This window comes from Tasmannia lanceolata, unplaced genomic scaffold, assembly GCF_043159265.1.
Source record: "Tasmannia lanceolata isolate RefF3 unplaced genomic scaffold, GAP_Taslan_0.1 ptg000016l, whole genome shotgun sequence".
Lineage (NCBI taxonomy): Eukaryota > Viridiplantae > Streptophyta > Magnoliopsida > Canellales > Winteraceae > Tasmannia > Tasmannia lanceolata.
Genome location: NW_027518693.1, coordinates 4500847 through 4514789, shown reverse-complemented (window position 1 = coordinate 4514789; position 13943 = coordinate 4500847). Strand labels below are relative to the sequence as shown.

General features: G+C 38.0%; 1 protein-coding gene across 1 annotated transcript; it reads right to left on the bottom strand.

Moving 5' to 3' along the window:
- LOC143849118 (zeaxanthin epoxidase, chloroplastic-like) lies at positions 1–13943 on the bottom strand. Its single transcript, XM_077358164.1, has 16 exons — positions 13303–13943; positions 10160–10322; positions 9993–10067; positions 9794–9894; positions 9561–9676; positions 6967–7178; positions 5912–6003; positions 5042–5156; positions 4814–4917; positions 3943–3988; positions 3543–3607; positions 3336–3425; positions 3189–3243; positions 2117–2205; positions 1948–2032; positions 1–346 (listed from the first exon to the last, which is right to left on the bottom strand). The coding sequence occupies exons 1-16, from the start codon at positions 13800–13802 to the stop codon at positions 275–277; spliced, it is 1980 nt and encodes a 659-aa protein (XP_077214279.1). The 5' UTR covers positions 13803–13943; the 3' UTR covers positions 1–274.

Here is a 13943-nt window from a genome sequence, read left to right as displayed (position 1 = left end):
GAACTCGTAATGGGAATTTTTCTCTCTTTTTCTTCTATACTTATGCTTGAGTATCAGTCTCTTAAACAGGAAAACTATAATTGAGTCGAGAAAATGAACTAATTATACACCCCCGACTCCTACTGTAGCTAAGAAACCCCCCGAAGCAATTAAAAAGCAGCGTTCCACTACATTCTGGTATATGATGCTTTAATTGAATAATCTCCCAATGGGATTTACATAGCCTCCCTGTGTGAATTCACTGTACATTTGAAAGAGTTATTGGTGCTTCTTCTCATGCTGATTGTAGGATTTGACTCTCTTTGGTTTTTGGAAGAGCCATCAGAACCTTTACCCGAAACATGGCCTGCACAATATAATTGGTATTTCCAACCTTCTGAGTACAAGTAATACTAGTCATCTTGTTTTTTCATATAAAATTGCTCTGTTGAATATGAATGCAGGCTCATGTCAATGCTGAAATCGTGGAAAATATTTACCTTCTTTGGGTTTATATATAAATAATGGGAAAAGTGTGCGTACTCGGTCAAGTAGATAAGCTTATCTACTCGGTCGGGTTAAAAACAGTGGGGGCCCACATTTTTGGGGTGATCCAAACCATTCATTGAAAGGCCTTTACCTAGATAGGGTGTCCACAAAAAATCAGCACCATAGGATCATCCTAACCCATCCAACAGTGGAGTGGAAAATGGGCAGATTTGGGGACAAGTTGTGTTTGTCCATTTTTCCCCATTTTTCCCTCCACTGTTGCATGGGTTAGGATGATCCTATGGGGCTGATTTTTTGTGGACACCCTATCTAGGTAAGGGCCTTTCAAATGAATGGTTTGGATCACCCCAAAAATGTGGGCCCCCACTGTTTTTAACCCGACCGAGTAGATAAGCTTATCTACTCGACCGAGTACGCACACCTTTCCCATAAATAATAACAGTAATAACGATCTTAGTAATAACAACAATAATAGATAGGTAGGTAGATAGCTATGTAGGTAACCTCAGATTGAACCATTAACCTCGATGTTGCAACAATGAGTACCTGCCACCTTAACTGAACTAGACCTTTAGTAGAAAGCACTAGTAAAGCATGTTCTTATGGGCATCAGTTACCCATTTACAAGTGAAACGCTATTGTCTGATAATGGTAAGAAGTAGCACATTTTTTTCCTGTTTTTTTTTCATCTATTTTAGTCGTAAGGGCATTTTTCATTAATGGATGAGATTTCTTACTTTTAAGATATGATACTCAAATACCCCATATGAATACAAACAGACACAGACGCTGGATAGGACTATGCATTTTCCAAAATGTAGGACATCTAAATCCTAGGGGAAGGAAATATTAGGATGGAACTGCAATGTTCTCAACACAAGGATGGAAACAGATGAGGAATTCGGAAAGAAAGATTTCTTGTCCAAAAGCTCAGCTAAAACCCACAATACAAAGGACATCAACAAGATATTAAGTTTGGGAGTACAAGACCTGATCCTAAACTCTATCTTTCTCTTGCTCAACTTTTCTATTTTTCTGTCAAGTTATAAGAGAAACTGGAAAGAGGAAAGGGGGCGCTCCATCAATGATCCAATTCGGGAAAGTTGAGAAAAAAAATTGTACATTTGAAACCCAAAAGGATAGAAAGGGGTAGTGATTTCTGCATAAATATAATTCTGTCGGTTCATGGGGTTCAACCATGAGGAAAGAGGAAGCCATCAACATGTCAGAAGGGAATGTATAAAAATGGGTGGATTTAGATAGGAAGTGATGTTGCACCTATATGTTTTCCAATATTAAGTTTGGAAAACATGTTTGCATTCATAGCTAGGGCTCTGAGTTGGAGTATAAAGTCTATATACAAATGCTTATTAAATAGAATATAATAATTGCATAACATTTCAGTTTAACAGATTGCTAAAAATAGTTCATGCAGTAATTGAGAGGCCTACTCCATACCTTATCGCAACCAAACTCAATGACATCAGATGGATGAAACCGAACAGGGAAGTTCGGAGGTACTCGATACCGCCTTCCCTCATAGCTACATGGATTAAGAAACTAATAAAGTCAATCTTTGAAAAAATATTGATGATATAGAAAAAAGATCATATTTGCCACAACTTACTCAGTAATCCAGGTACCATATTGACTTCGCAAATCAATCAAGTAAAAGGCATCGTCTTTGCAGTAGATACGTGCATGCATCTCGGACACCTGAGACAGAGCAAAACCTTGATGAGTTGAAAACAATACCAATATACAGCGGATATTGACCAAATTGCCGCTGATGGATTAGAATACCGATAGTAATCTACATGAATTGTCTGGGAGAGCTTTAATATTACAGGAAAAATTCTTCCAAACAATCCTCACTGTCCTTCAGGAAAATGAAATTGTATGGCATGGACCCACTGCCACCTGTGGCGGTCAGTTCTGCAACCCTCATCACATGATACTAGCCCCTTGAGAAAAGAGCAATAAACACATCCTTTTAATAAGTCTCCCAGGTGTTGATTCTTTGTGCATCTCAATTTTGTAAATGGGATCACTATTAGGTATGAGAGTAGACCCACTTGGTCTGGTCAAGTGTGGAGATTATAAGTTCATAGACCCTGCCCATTCTGATTTTGGGTTCCATGTGATGGTCCATCAGATGAATGAGTCCGAACACTAAAAACATGTGCTATGTGTGCAATTCGTTTGGTCATTTTTGTCAATCAAGACAGTATACAATCTTGCTAGTCACTCTCTACCAACACATAATCATCAACGAAGATAGTAAACTCATTCAACCCAAAGGTACTTAAGATATTCTAGACATAATCACACAAGAATTAAATTACCAAAATAAACCATACAAATGCCATCGTTAGATGGAAAAAGTTGTCAACCATTGAAGATATACATGAAGGAATGTATTACATATTCATCATTTTGGATGTATTTCATATGCATCATTTGACCAAATTTGATACTTTAAAACTGGGGTAGTTCTCCCACGAAATTGTAAATCCTGCTAACAGTATTAAGTGTATATTGGATTTTCTTAGCAAACATAGCAAACAAATTACAAGAAATGAATCATACCACAGCTGAACGATCTGGGAAGAAACTGAATATAGAAACTAATCTTATAACTATCTTCCACGTACTTGATTTGTTTCCTATAGTGAAACAACTTGACAAATGTGACACACCTGTGGTGAAGTTATGGCTATTGATATTCCAGGAAAGTCTGGATGTGAGACATTCCTGCAATGCAAAGCACTGATGCATCAGATGAATAGCTAATATGTGAGAAAATAGAAAAGTAGTGAGATGAAATTTATTCTCTCAGGCATTACCCAATCACGCAGGGTTTATGCTCATCCCTACTTAAATGAATAGGTTGAAGAGTGCCATTAGTTTCATTTCTTTGGGGTAAGAGATACCACCTATAAAACAAATATGAATATATGTGATCAATTGATTATAACTAGCATCTAAAGAATTATTTAATAAGAACGATATAAATTCAACTGGGGATTAGATTTATTTAAGAAAAAACATACTCTCCATTAAGAGCACGCTCCATGGCATCATCATCTTCAAACCATTTCTGTAACTGGTTGCTTGCCTTCATTGATGAACACATTTTAGCTTTCACTGTATCATATGAATTTCCTACAGTTTCTACCATTGTATAAAACTTGCACTCAAACCGAGTTGAGTGAGTGACTCAATGATTAACAAAACTAGTTTTTCTGGACTCAGGTGATTAACAAAACTAGTTTTTCTGGACTCAGGTGAGTTAAAGGTAGGGGAAGCCAATGATTGACTCAGGGAGTTTTCAACAGTGGTTTCTAGTACTAACTTCCAGCAATAAATTTTGTTGGAGGTCATTTCAGCACAAATTTTTTGAATCAATTAACTAAATCTTAAAGATCCTTAGAAATTTTGCATATAACATACTCTGTCAGTGAGTCGGCAGCTTAGAGACCTCCCTTCAAGATTTGAGCTGCAAAGGCAAATAGATATTTTTCAGTTTAATTTAAAGAGAGATCATGAGTTAAAATGGAAGGCAATAAAATGATATAATCTGATATGAAGAAAATCATAAAGTGAAAATAAATTTCATAAACTGCAGCAGATATATGTAGTTCAGTCCTATGCATAAATTACAATGTTAAGACGGATGAAGGTCTGAAACTTCAACTATGATAAGGAAAGTAATTGAGAATTGCCAGACTGTAACTCTAAAGTTGAACAGAAAATGATCAAAAATTTTATTAAAATTGTTACGAGATAGGATAGTTTATATTACGCTACTCATTTAGTTAGGATGGGCTCATCATACATTCGAGAAGAGTGGCATACTTGTAATATTTGAATTCTCCTTATGGAAGTCATGGGGTATGCTCTGAAGCACTACAAACTCCTTTTCTCGTCTTTATGTGATCTTCCCTTTTCTCTTCCCACAACTTGAGAAAACTAAAATATTTTGAATTAAATTGATGAAAAATGGAAAATCCAGGATTCTGAAATTTTTTGGGGCAGAATTCCAGCAAGGTATTGAAATTCCCTGAGTTTTATAGCAGGTTGGTGACTGTAATTTCAGATTTCAGTCCTTACTTATCACAAAGCACTCCAGGTTTTCTCACAATACTGTATCAGAAGCATTTAAACAAAATTTTGAAAAGAGTATACGCTACAATCTGATTAGACTTCTATTCAGGTAACAGTTAATTGAGACAACGACTATAAGAAAAAGATACTCTAAATGGAAAATGCTTGTGATAGGAAAATAAGAAACAATATAACATGGGATCTGAAATTATCTTACCTATTACCACCTAGGACCCAATTCAGCATTAAAGGCATTGCAAGCACCATAAAAGGTCTCCCACCAACTCTTCCCGGATGCGGAATCCGGAGCTTAGTCAAAAACTACAAAAGAGTTATAAGCCGTCATAAAAAAATACAAAACCTACTGAAATATCAATTGTCCAGATCAGCTAATATGATGGAATTGTCCTATTTGCCTACGCTATTAAGGTTTTTGTGTTCATACCGACAATGGTCCAAGCCCCACACCCAAATATGGCTTGTAAGTGGAAGCCATTATTGCAGCCATTCTTGCCATTCCGTGGATAGCACCCACACGCAGTCTTCTTTCTCTCTCATAACTAATATAGAAAGGATAATCAGAAATAAAGATGCATCAATGAAACAGTAATGGAACGATTAAGTAGCAATCCTTACTGCTGAGAAAATCCGCCAGGCAAATCCGATGCGATCGTGCACAAATTAACGGAAAAGTAAAAATAAACACATGCCACAAGATGTACACCGAGATTTTACGTGGTTTGGCCAAGATGCCTACATCCACAGCCGAGAACACGATCTTCCCCTATGAGAAAAATAATATTACAAGGATTACAATGGATTAACACAAACCCACAAACCACAACCCTTTCCTTGTCTTCTCAACCAAGATCGTACACAAGAGAACCCGAGAAGAATCCCTTCTCTCTCTGCCTCTCTCATTTTCTCTCTCTTGTCTCCTCTTTGCAGCCACCACACAAAGACCCTCCCGCCTCGCCAAGAGAAACATGTACTCTCTTCTTTTTTATAGACCTAGGTTTTTAGAAACCTTTACTTCTTTTGTTTCCTACCCCAACTAGGAAACATAGTTGTATTAGGAATCAAGACACATGGGAAACAAGGCAACTTCCCCAACATTTACCATGGAATCCATGTATTAACTCTCTAAATAATAAGGTAAGATAAATCTGAGAAAGGTGGTGCAGGGTAAAATTCTTCTGTTGACAACAACACAATATGATAAACATGCATGCTTATGACCTAATTGCGGTGAAGTGTAACTACTTAGCATGAAATTCAAATTGGAAATTTTCTTAGATAAAAGATTCAACTTGACCTCTTTAGGGCAGACGGAATATCAATAGGAGCCCCAGAGTTAACGCTCTGTCTCCAAGCTCTATCAAGCTCCATAGCAAGTTGATAGCTATCCTACAATAACATTGTAAAATAAGCAGAATCTTGAATCAGATATGCAACAGAAATTTACAAATATTTACATATTTGTAAATTGGGATTTGCTAGTGTCCATCGCAGAAGGCATTTCGCGGATGGTCTGTTGCAAGTGAAAGCAGCCACACAGGTTCACTTTTCAGCAGATTTTGTCCTCATTCACGAGGTGGCTGCTCTCACATGCAACAGACCATCCACGAAATGCCTTCTGCAATGGACGCTAGCAAATCCCTTGTAAATTTACAAATATGTGTGCTGGTTAGTTCTACTTAAGAACCAAGAAGAGAAAGGAAGATCATGTTAAATGCACATAAAAAGGGCGGCCCAGTGAACAAGGCTCCTGCCATTGCGGGGTCTGGGGAGGGCTAGATGTACACAGCCTTACGCCTACTTTGCAGAGAGGCTGTTTCCTATGTTAAATGCACATAGGAATAAATAATCCTATGTTTTTATAAAGAGTGCCCTATGTTATTGTTATGAGTTCCAGGGTCATTCACAACCAGTGTTTGAAACTCTGACTAGGATGACAACTCAGCCAAGGTAAAAATGAGTCAACTAGGGCAAATCAATGACGTGGTCACCTTTCCATTAAAGCGGGTGTGTCAGACTGTTTGATTAACTTGGTAGGTAAAAACTCGGGCTCGGATGAGAACTCAGCCATGGTAGAACTGTAGAAGGGAGTTGACTGGGCAACGATGAATGACTCAGGGAGTTTTTAAACAATGGTCACAAAAACTCAATTGCTGTGGGTATTTGCAGTTTGGAACAGTCATTCCATAGATTACAAACAGGTTCAACATAGCCATTTCAAATTATGCATGCCTCCCACAATTTCCAATAGCTAGATGCTACAAAGATTTTCATTTCATGCAAAATTCCAACAAAGTGGAGAAATGTTTCCAATGGGAAAGAAAAATAAAGAAACTCGCAACTTAAGCATACCTCAATGGCCATGCAACCACCTTGACCCATATTTGGTTGCATAGCATGAACAGAATCCCCAAGCAAGGTTACGCGACCCTTCCCCCAACTAAAAACAGGTATCCGATCATATATGTCACGACGAAGAATAGCATCCTCATCCGTTGCAAGTATCAAGTCAACAACATTATCACACCAGCCCCCAAATATTTTAAGCAGCCTTTCCTTCTTACCTGCCAAAATATCCAATACCAAATACAGACCATGGTTGATGGTTAATTGAAGGTCCATGTCCATAGTTATGGCAGTTTATTGATGACAACCTAAAAAGAAGAAGAACAGAAGGCATGGAAAAAAAAAACATAAAATGTAACTCTATGCCATCGGTTCTTTTCAACGCATTCATTAATCGATGAAACAAAGTTTGAAACAAAGAAAATGAGAAATAAATGATTTCAACTCCAAAATATATAGAAATTAAGTCAAGCATAAGAGAATGTATAGTCTCCAAAAATATTTCCAAAAGCAAAAGCAGCAATCTTTTGCCCCCGGTTCCTCGATTCCCCAATGTCAATCTGTAAGTCCAGTTTTCAACTCTAGCTATTCCTAAAACATCATTAGGCTATACCTACATAGTCCTATTTACTTTTCAACTCATGATTATGTTATTAGAGATGAACCGATTTGTGTATAGAAATGACGAAAACCGTGTTAGTTGGGAAAATGAGAAAAAAAATGATGTGTAATTAGGTGTTTATATTAGAGATGATAGGGGTACTGTAGCCATTATGCAAATTAAAGATGATATAAAGAGCGATTCTACTCAAACACTGGGGTCACCTTTCTCTGAGTGATTTTACTCTAACAAACCACATCCCACGATCTTCATAAAGAGTTTTCCGTAACTTAAATTCAAGCAAGAAACTAGCCCAATGCACCATCCGAAAATGTGTTGTTGACAGATCCTAATGCCTTTACAAATTACTTTAAACATACATTTGTTTCTTTCTTTCCACAAACTCCGCAGCACTGCCGGAAGGGCCAGAATAGAAAGCACTCAGCCCCTCCTACTCCTAGGCTAAGGGCAAAGGACTAGCTCTCAAAAAGATCTTCAATATGAGCTAGAAGAGTCCAAAAAATATCAAACATCTGGAACACATAGGACCAGGCATATTTGCAATGGATAAACATATGATCTACTGCCTCCCCTACTCAAGGTATAGAGCACAATGATCAACAATAATCTTTCTTCAGCTTCTTAGACCATTGAAAGGATTTTGTTGAGGCACACCATCAAGGAAAATGTGCGAACTCTTGGGAAGCGGGGGATCTCCATGCTCTTCTTGCCGGTGAGAGACAACACTGGATTAAGGCACTTGTAGAAACAGCGCACCAAAAAAGGCACCACCTGATTCCCAAATCCACACCTTCTATCCTCTCAATTTCTCTTGATATAGATCAAATCAAGTAATTCCAAGATGGACACCCTATCAAGCTCTCTAACAAAAATATTCTGGCAAAATCTTACCCTTCAGTGGATACCACAAACCTAATTTTATTGCTTTTGCCCACTCTAAATTGAATCCCTCCTTGGAAAAGCAATAATCTTTGTCATGACTAATGATACATCTCCAAACCGCGGATCCTCTATGCCTGTACTCATCCAATGAGAACCAACCTCCTACATATTCGCCATATTTTCCTGCTATCACCAATCTCCAAAGATGGCTACGATCTTCCCCAAACCACCAAATCCATTAGGGATTTATTCTTCACTTTTAAGCTCCTGATTCCCAGACCCCCAGAGATTTTAGGTTTGCAAACCTCTTGCCAATCAACCAGATGGAACCTCCTGTTGGACTCTCCTCTTGCCAATTAACAAGGACTGATAGTGATTTCTTGGTCTTGAGGGTAGGCCATCAGCTCAGGAGAGAGAAGGAGAGAGAGAGAGAGAGAGAGAGAGAGAGAGAGGGGGGGGGGGGGGGGGGGGGGGGGGGGCGCTGAGGCACCATAGACAGATAGAGGTATAGCAAGCAACAATGAGTCTAATGGAACCTTTTCTATACATAACATCAACAACGAAAGAACTTTTGATAGAAATGGAAACATAAAAGTTGATATCTAGTTCATCATGAAGGCGATTTCTGTATCAATAGGAAAACCAGCACCAAAAGCTTGAATCTCACTGCTGGATTTCATAACTTCTAGAAAGGAGAATTCCATTTTCTATTCAAAAAAATTGAAAGGCTAGATAATTATTCACCAATTTGAGGGGTGACTGTTACTTTTCATATTATTCAGACCCATTCCACCATTCATTTTCTCCCTGCAAATCTTTGCATTTATGAGCACAGTTTCTCTCTTAGTTCTAGTTCAATCTACCATAACTTCAAATCCGTATATTTTTATATGCAATCCTTCTCGAGAAGGGTAGATCATTCTAGTCCAATAAAATCAACTTGGTTAGACAAGCTTTTGAAATAGAACCATGTAGCATTGTTAGACATGTATCTAATATGGAATAGATGATTTACAAAGCATATGAAAACCTTAGGGATCCAATTCTATGGTAAACATACAAGAACATACGAAAACCTCAGATGAGAAAAATCTACCATTGGGAACATCAATGCCACCGGGTGGTTCCTTGTGAAATGCATACCATTGCATCTTTCCAGCACCCACGTCCGAAGAAACAAAGTATTGTTTGTGACCCAAAAATACCCGGTACCTTCAAAAGAAAAAAATAATTGAGATTATATGATGAGAAAATCTATAAAATTAATTTAGACTATTGAACTTGCAAAACAGAATCCACGGGAAGTAAGAGAAAACAAAGAGAACATACCCAACAGTTTCAATATCTGGAGGCACAAAATCTGCAATTCCGGTGTAGCAGGTGTAGTCTGCATATGTTGCCTCCTTGGGCCCAAACAAGTTCGTCCTCACCTATTCATCATGGAAAATTATTGATTGATTTTTTAGGATACAAGGCAATCCATTTTTTATGTAAAATAGATTTTAGGAGAACATGTATCTAATGCTACCTTTGACCATATACCATCAGCACCAACTAAAAGATCACCTTCAAAACACTGTCCATTCTCAAGTTTCACGGTAACCTGAGTTCATGAAATGTGTTAAAACAACAAATAACATTATGTTTGAAAGATTGTATTTTCAAGGAAAAACCAATGGTTAAAGATCAAATCACCTTATTTCCATCATCTTCAAAATCAACGACATTACTAGCATTCATAATAACATCTTCGCCAACTGCCTGAGCCAATATTTGTTGCAAAGTCATACGGCTAATAACTCTCGTGACTGGGAGGCCCCTTTCTGCGGCAGGAGTGAATGTATCAAACTTGATGTACCTGAAGGAAAACAACTAATTATTTGATTATCGCAATTAGATACTTAGGAAGCAAATTTTTGTTTAAGACAGACAATCAAAATAAGAGTTTTATGACATGATACTTGCTACAGAAATAACAAATGTTATTATTCAATTATAATTCATTCTTTACTTAGTTGGGATAGTGAAGTCTACATTTGTCATTTCTCTTTTATGATAGAGTATTTGTTGGAAAAGTGAATACACACACATATACAATACGTGAGTAGGATACAATAGATTTATAGTTTCTCACATGATAATAGAAAAGGAGAAGAGCGAGATTGAAAAGGTGAAACTAAAGTTCGACATCTCTAAATCTCAAGTTCACTCTTCATGACCTCTGCTACAAAAGAGAGAGAGAGAAACCATAAAGAGAGGAGGCAATATCCTCTTCTGGACGTCCCCAACCCCGAATCTAATTGTATATATCCCAAAATCAGCACATCTCCCCGCAAAAACCCTGTCCACATAAAAATTACATTGCTGTGCAGATGCCTTGTATTCTGGAAATGATTCGTCATTCTAACAGACAGATGAGCAGAACCCCGAGAGGAAAATTCATGGTTTGCATTATAAGGGTATTTCTGTAATTATTGATGTAGTGGCATTACTATATATAAGCCTTATGTTAGGGTTATGGTGTAAGAGTGTTTTGGGTCTTTTCTTGGCATAGAGGAAAGGAAGAACATAGAGTTTGTAACCCTAATCAAAATAGTTAAACTCTCTCCTCTCATGGACGTAGGCACATTGTCGAACCATGTAAATCTTGTGTTTCATGCTTGTGTGTGTGTGTGTGTGTGTGTGTGAGAGAGAGAGAGAGAGAGAGAGAGAGATTAGAGATCACTCGGTTTATAACATACATACATTAACTTGCGGAAATCCCTATTCTTTAGTTCCAAAGCTACAAAGTATAATTTTCAACTCTTTAATTCCATTGGGGCGGTTGGATTTGCTGATAAGAAAGCAAAAATAGGGATACCCTCACCCCCAAAAATATGAGTGAATCCTTTCCATATCACTAAAGTCTTTTTGGAACAAGAAGGAAATTGAGAGTGAGCAGCCAAAGAATGGATGATTGACAAAGCAAAATCTTTACTATTCATGGCTTTGCCCTCTTCAATGTGGTCATAACTCAAGAAAGTCAATGCGGTCATAATTTGAGAAAGCCAACACAGTCATAACTCGAGAAAGTCAAAGGAGTTCGGATAAACTTGGCAGGGAAAATGCCGTCTCAGAATAGAAATCAGCCAAGGTAACAGGGATTCAAATTGAGCGAGGCAGCGGTCGACTCGAGGAGATTTTAGACATTGGATGGCAGTGTTAATACCTTACTAAACAAGAAGATGATGATTGATAGATATTGCAAGTTGGAGAGAGAGACAGAGAGACCTTCTATTTCATTCAGAAGATTCTCTCTGCTCTGCCCAGTCAGTAGTCTGTAAAAAGGCGGTCACAAAATAAAATTTTAAAAACAAAAGTGATTAACCATTACCATTCAATGGTCAGTGGGTGAAAGTCTAACAATCGAACAGCTACCATCACCCAACAAGCATCATTTTTTGGCCACCAGATGGACTTTCTGGATATCTCATAAACATGCACCACAAGAACTTTAAATTGCACACCAAAAAATTTCCACTACTCGGTTGCCTCTCAAGTACATGGTGGACAGTCCATTAAATAATCATGGTAACATAAAAAAGTACTTATCCTACTGCTTTTGTTTTTGTGGAGTGTGTAGGGAAGTTCTGTACTCATGATAGTATGAAGAATGATATCATGCACATGATCCCACAAGGTATACCATGGCTGTCAATTTTGATTAGCATTTAAGAACTCGGACTCGGAAGAGAATTTGGCTAAGGCAAAAAAGAGTTGACAGGCGCGAGTTATTGATTAACAAGGTCAATTTTCATCAACGGGTGAATCAAAGGAGTTTTTTATTAACTTGGTAGGGAAGAACTTGGACACAGACGAGAACAAAGCGAAGGTAAAAGGGGAAACAATGGTAAAACAGATTTGACTTGGGTGAGTCAATGATTGACCCGGGGAGTTCTTAAACAATGAATTTGACAAATCCCATTACAACTATTAATCGTAGAAAAAAGTACTTATCCTACTGCCTTTTTTTGTGGAGTATGTATGGAATTTCTGTACTCATGATAGTATAAAGAACAAGGAACCAGGATTCTTCCCTGGGAGCCTTCGATTCCTGTTTCGATTCCCGCTTTCTATTCCCGCTCTGGCAACCTTGAGCAGGATTCTTCCCTGGGAGCCTTCGATTCCCGCTTTCGATTCCCGCTCTGGCAACCTTGATAAAGAAAGATACCCACAAGGCATACCATGGGTGTCAATTTTGACTTAGCATTTAAAAATCTGGACTTGGAAGATAATTCGGCTAAGGCTCAGCGTAAAACAAATTTTACTACCATAATTTCCCACATAAAAATGGTAGTAAAAATTGTTTTATGCCCATTTTACATCGATAGAAACAGAGCGTAAGGTAATAAGGAGTTTAGTAATATGATTCAATGATTACCATGGTCAATTTTTCATTAACTGGTGAAACAAAGGAGTTTTTGATTGACTTGGTAGGGAAGAACTTGGCTACAGATGAGAACACATCAAAGGTAAAATGGAGTGACTCAGGTGACTCGACGATTAACTCGGGGAGTTCTTAAACAGCGAATTTGACAAATCCCATTACAGCTATTAATCATATACAGTCAAATTTCAAAACTAAGACTAATACAGAGTAAAGTAATAAAAACCACCAGATGATGAGAAAAATCAACAAAATGCCACAAAGATAGAATCTTCTCTCCACGCAATTAAGCCCCACAAAACATAACTCAATAAAGAATAAACAAACAGCTCTTCATTCAATTATCAGCAATTCAAGACAAAATTCAACAAAAGAAAGAAGCAAAACTTAGAAGAAGAATAAGAACAATTACCAAGTACCAGAGATTCCATCAACTAGCCCATTAATCCTATCACCCGTAATGCAACCAGCCTCCAAAATCTCCTCTGCAACTGACAAGTCAATCGCTTCCAAAGCCGCCAAAGCATTGCTCTGTATCTGAATTGGGCCGCGATATTGCCCCTCCCCTCTAATTGCACTAAGATCCCTCTCAAATACCAACACCTCAAAACCCTTCCTCTTCGCCGCTAAGGCAAGAACCAGCCCCCCAATCCCACCACCAGCTATAAGAATTCGAAGCTTACGCAAAGGGCGGTCTACCGCACTTGGGGCGGCTTGTTGGGTTTCAACAATGGTGGCCCTCACCCTTTTAGTCCTCTGTTCAGAGGCATTACTAGTAGTACTGAGGAAGTGATTGTTGTGGGGAGTTGAAAGGTTTTGAGAGAATTGTTTGGGGAGTGGAATAGAATGATGGGTTTTGGAGAAGACTGAGAAAGAGGAGTGAAGTGTGCCTTGGAAGACAGATAAAGTCATTGTATAAGAAGAAGAAGGATGGTATTTGTTTTCAAGTGGATTGATGAAGAAAAAGAAATTGGTTCTTTTTCTTGCACTGGGTTGAAGAAGAAGAAGAAAGATGTGGGTTTTTTGTTTTTGATTCTGAAATTGAAGAAAAGT

Coding starts and splice junctions, on each gene's coding strand:
- LOC143849118 (XM_077358164.1), bottom strand. CDS start 13,802: ATGACTTTATCTGTCTTCCAAGGCACACTTCACTCCTCTTTCTCAGTC. Junction 10,323..13,302: donor GATGGAATCTCTGGTACTTG/GTAATTGTTCTT, acceptor GTTTTCCTTCAG/GTACATCAAGTTTGATACAT. Junction 9,677..9,793: donor CCAGATATTGAAACTGTTGG/GTATGTTCTCTT, acceptor TTTCTTTTGAAG/GTACCGGGTATTTTTGGGTC.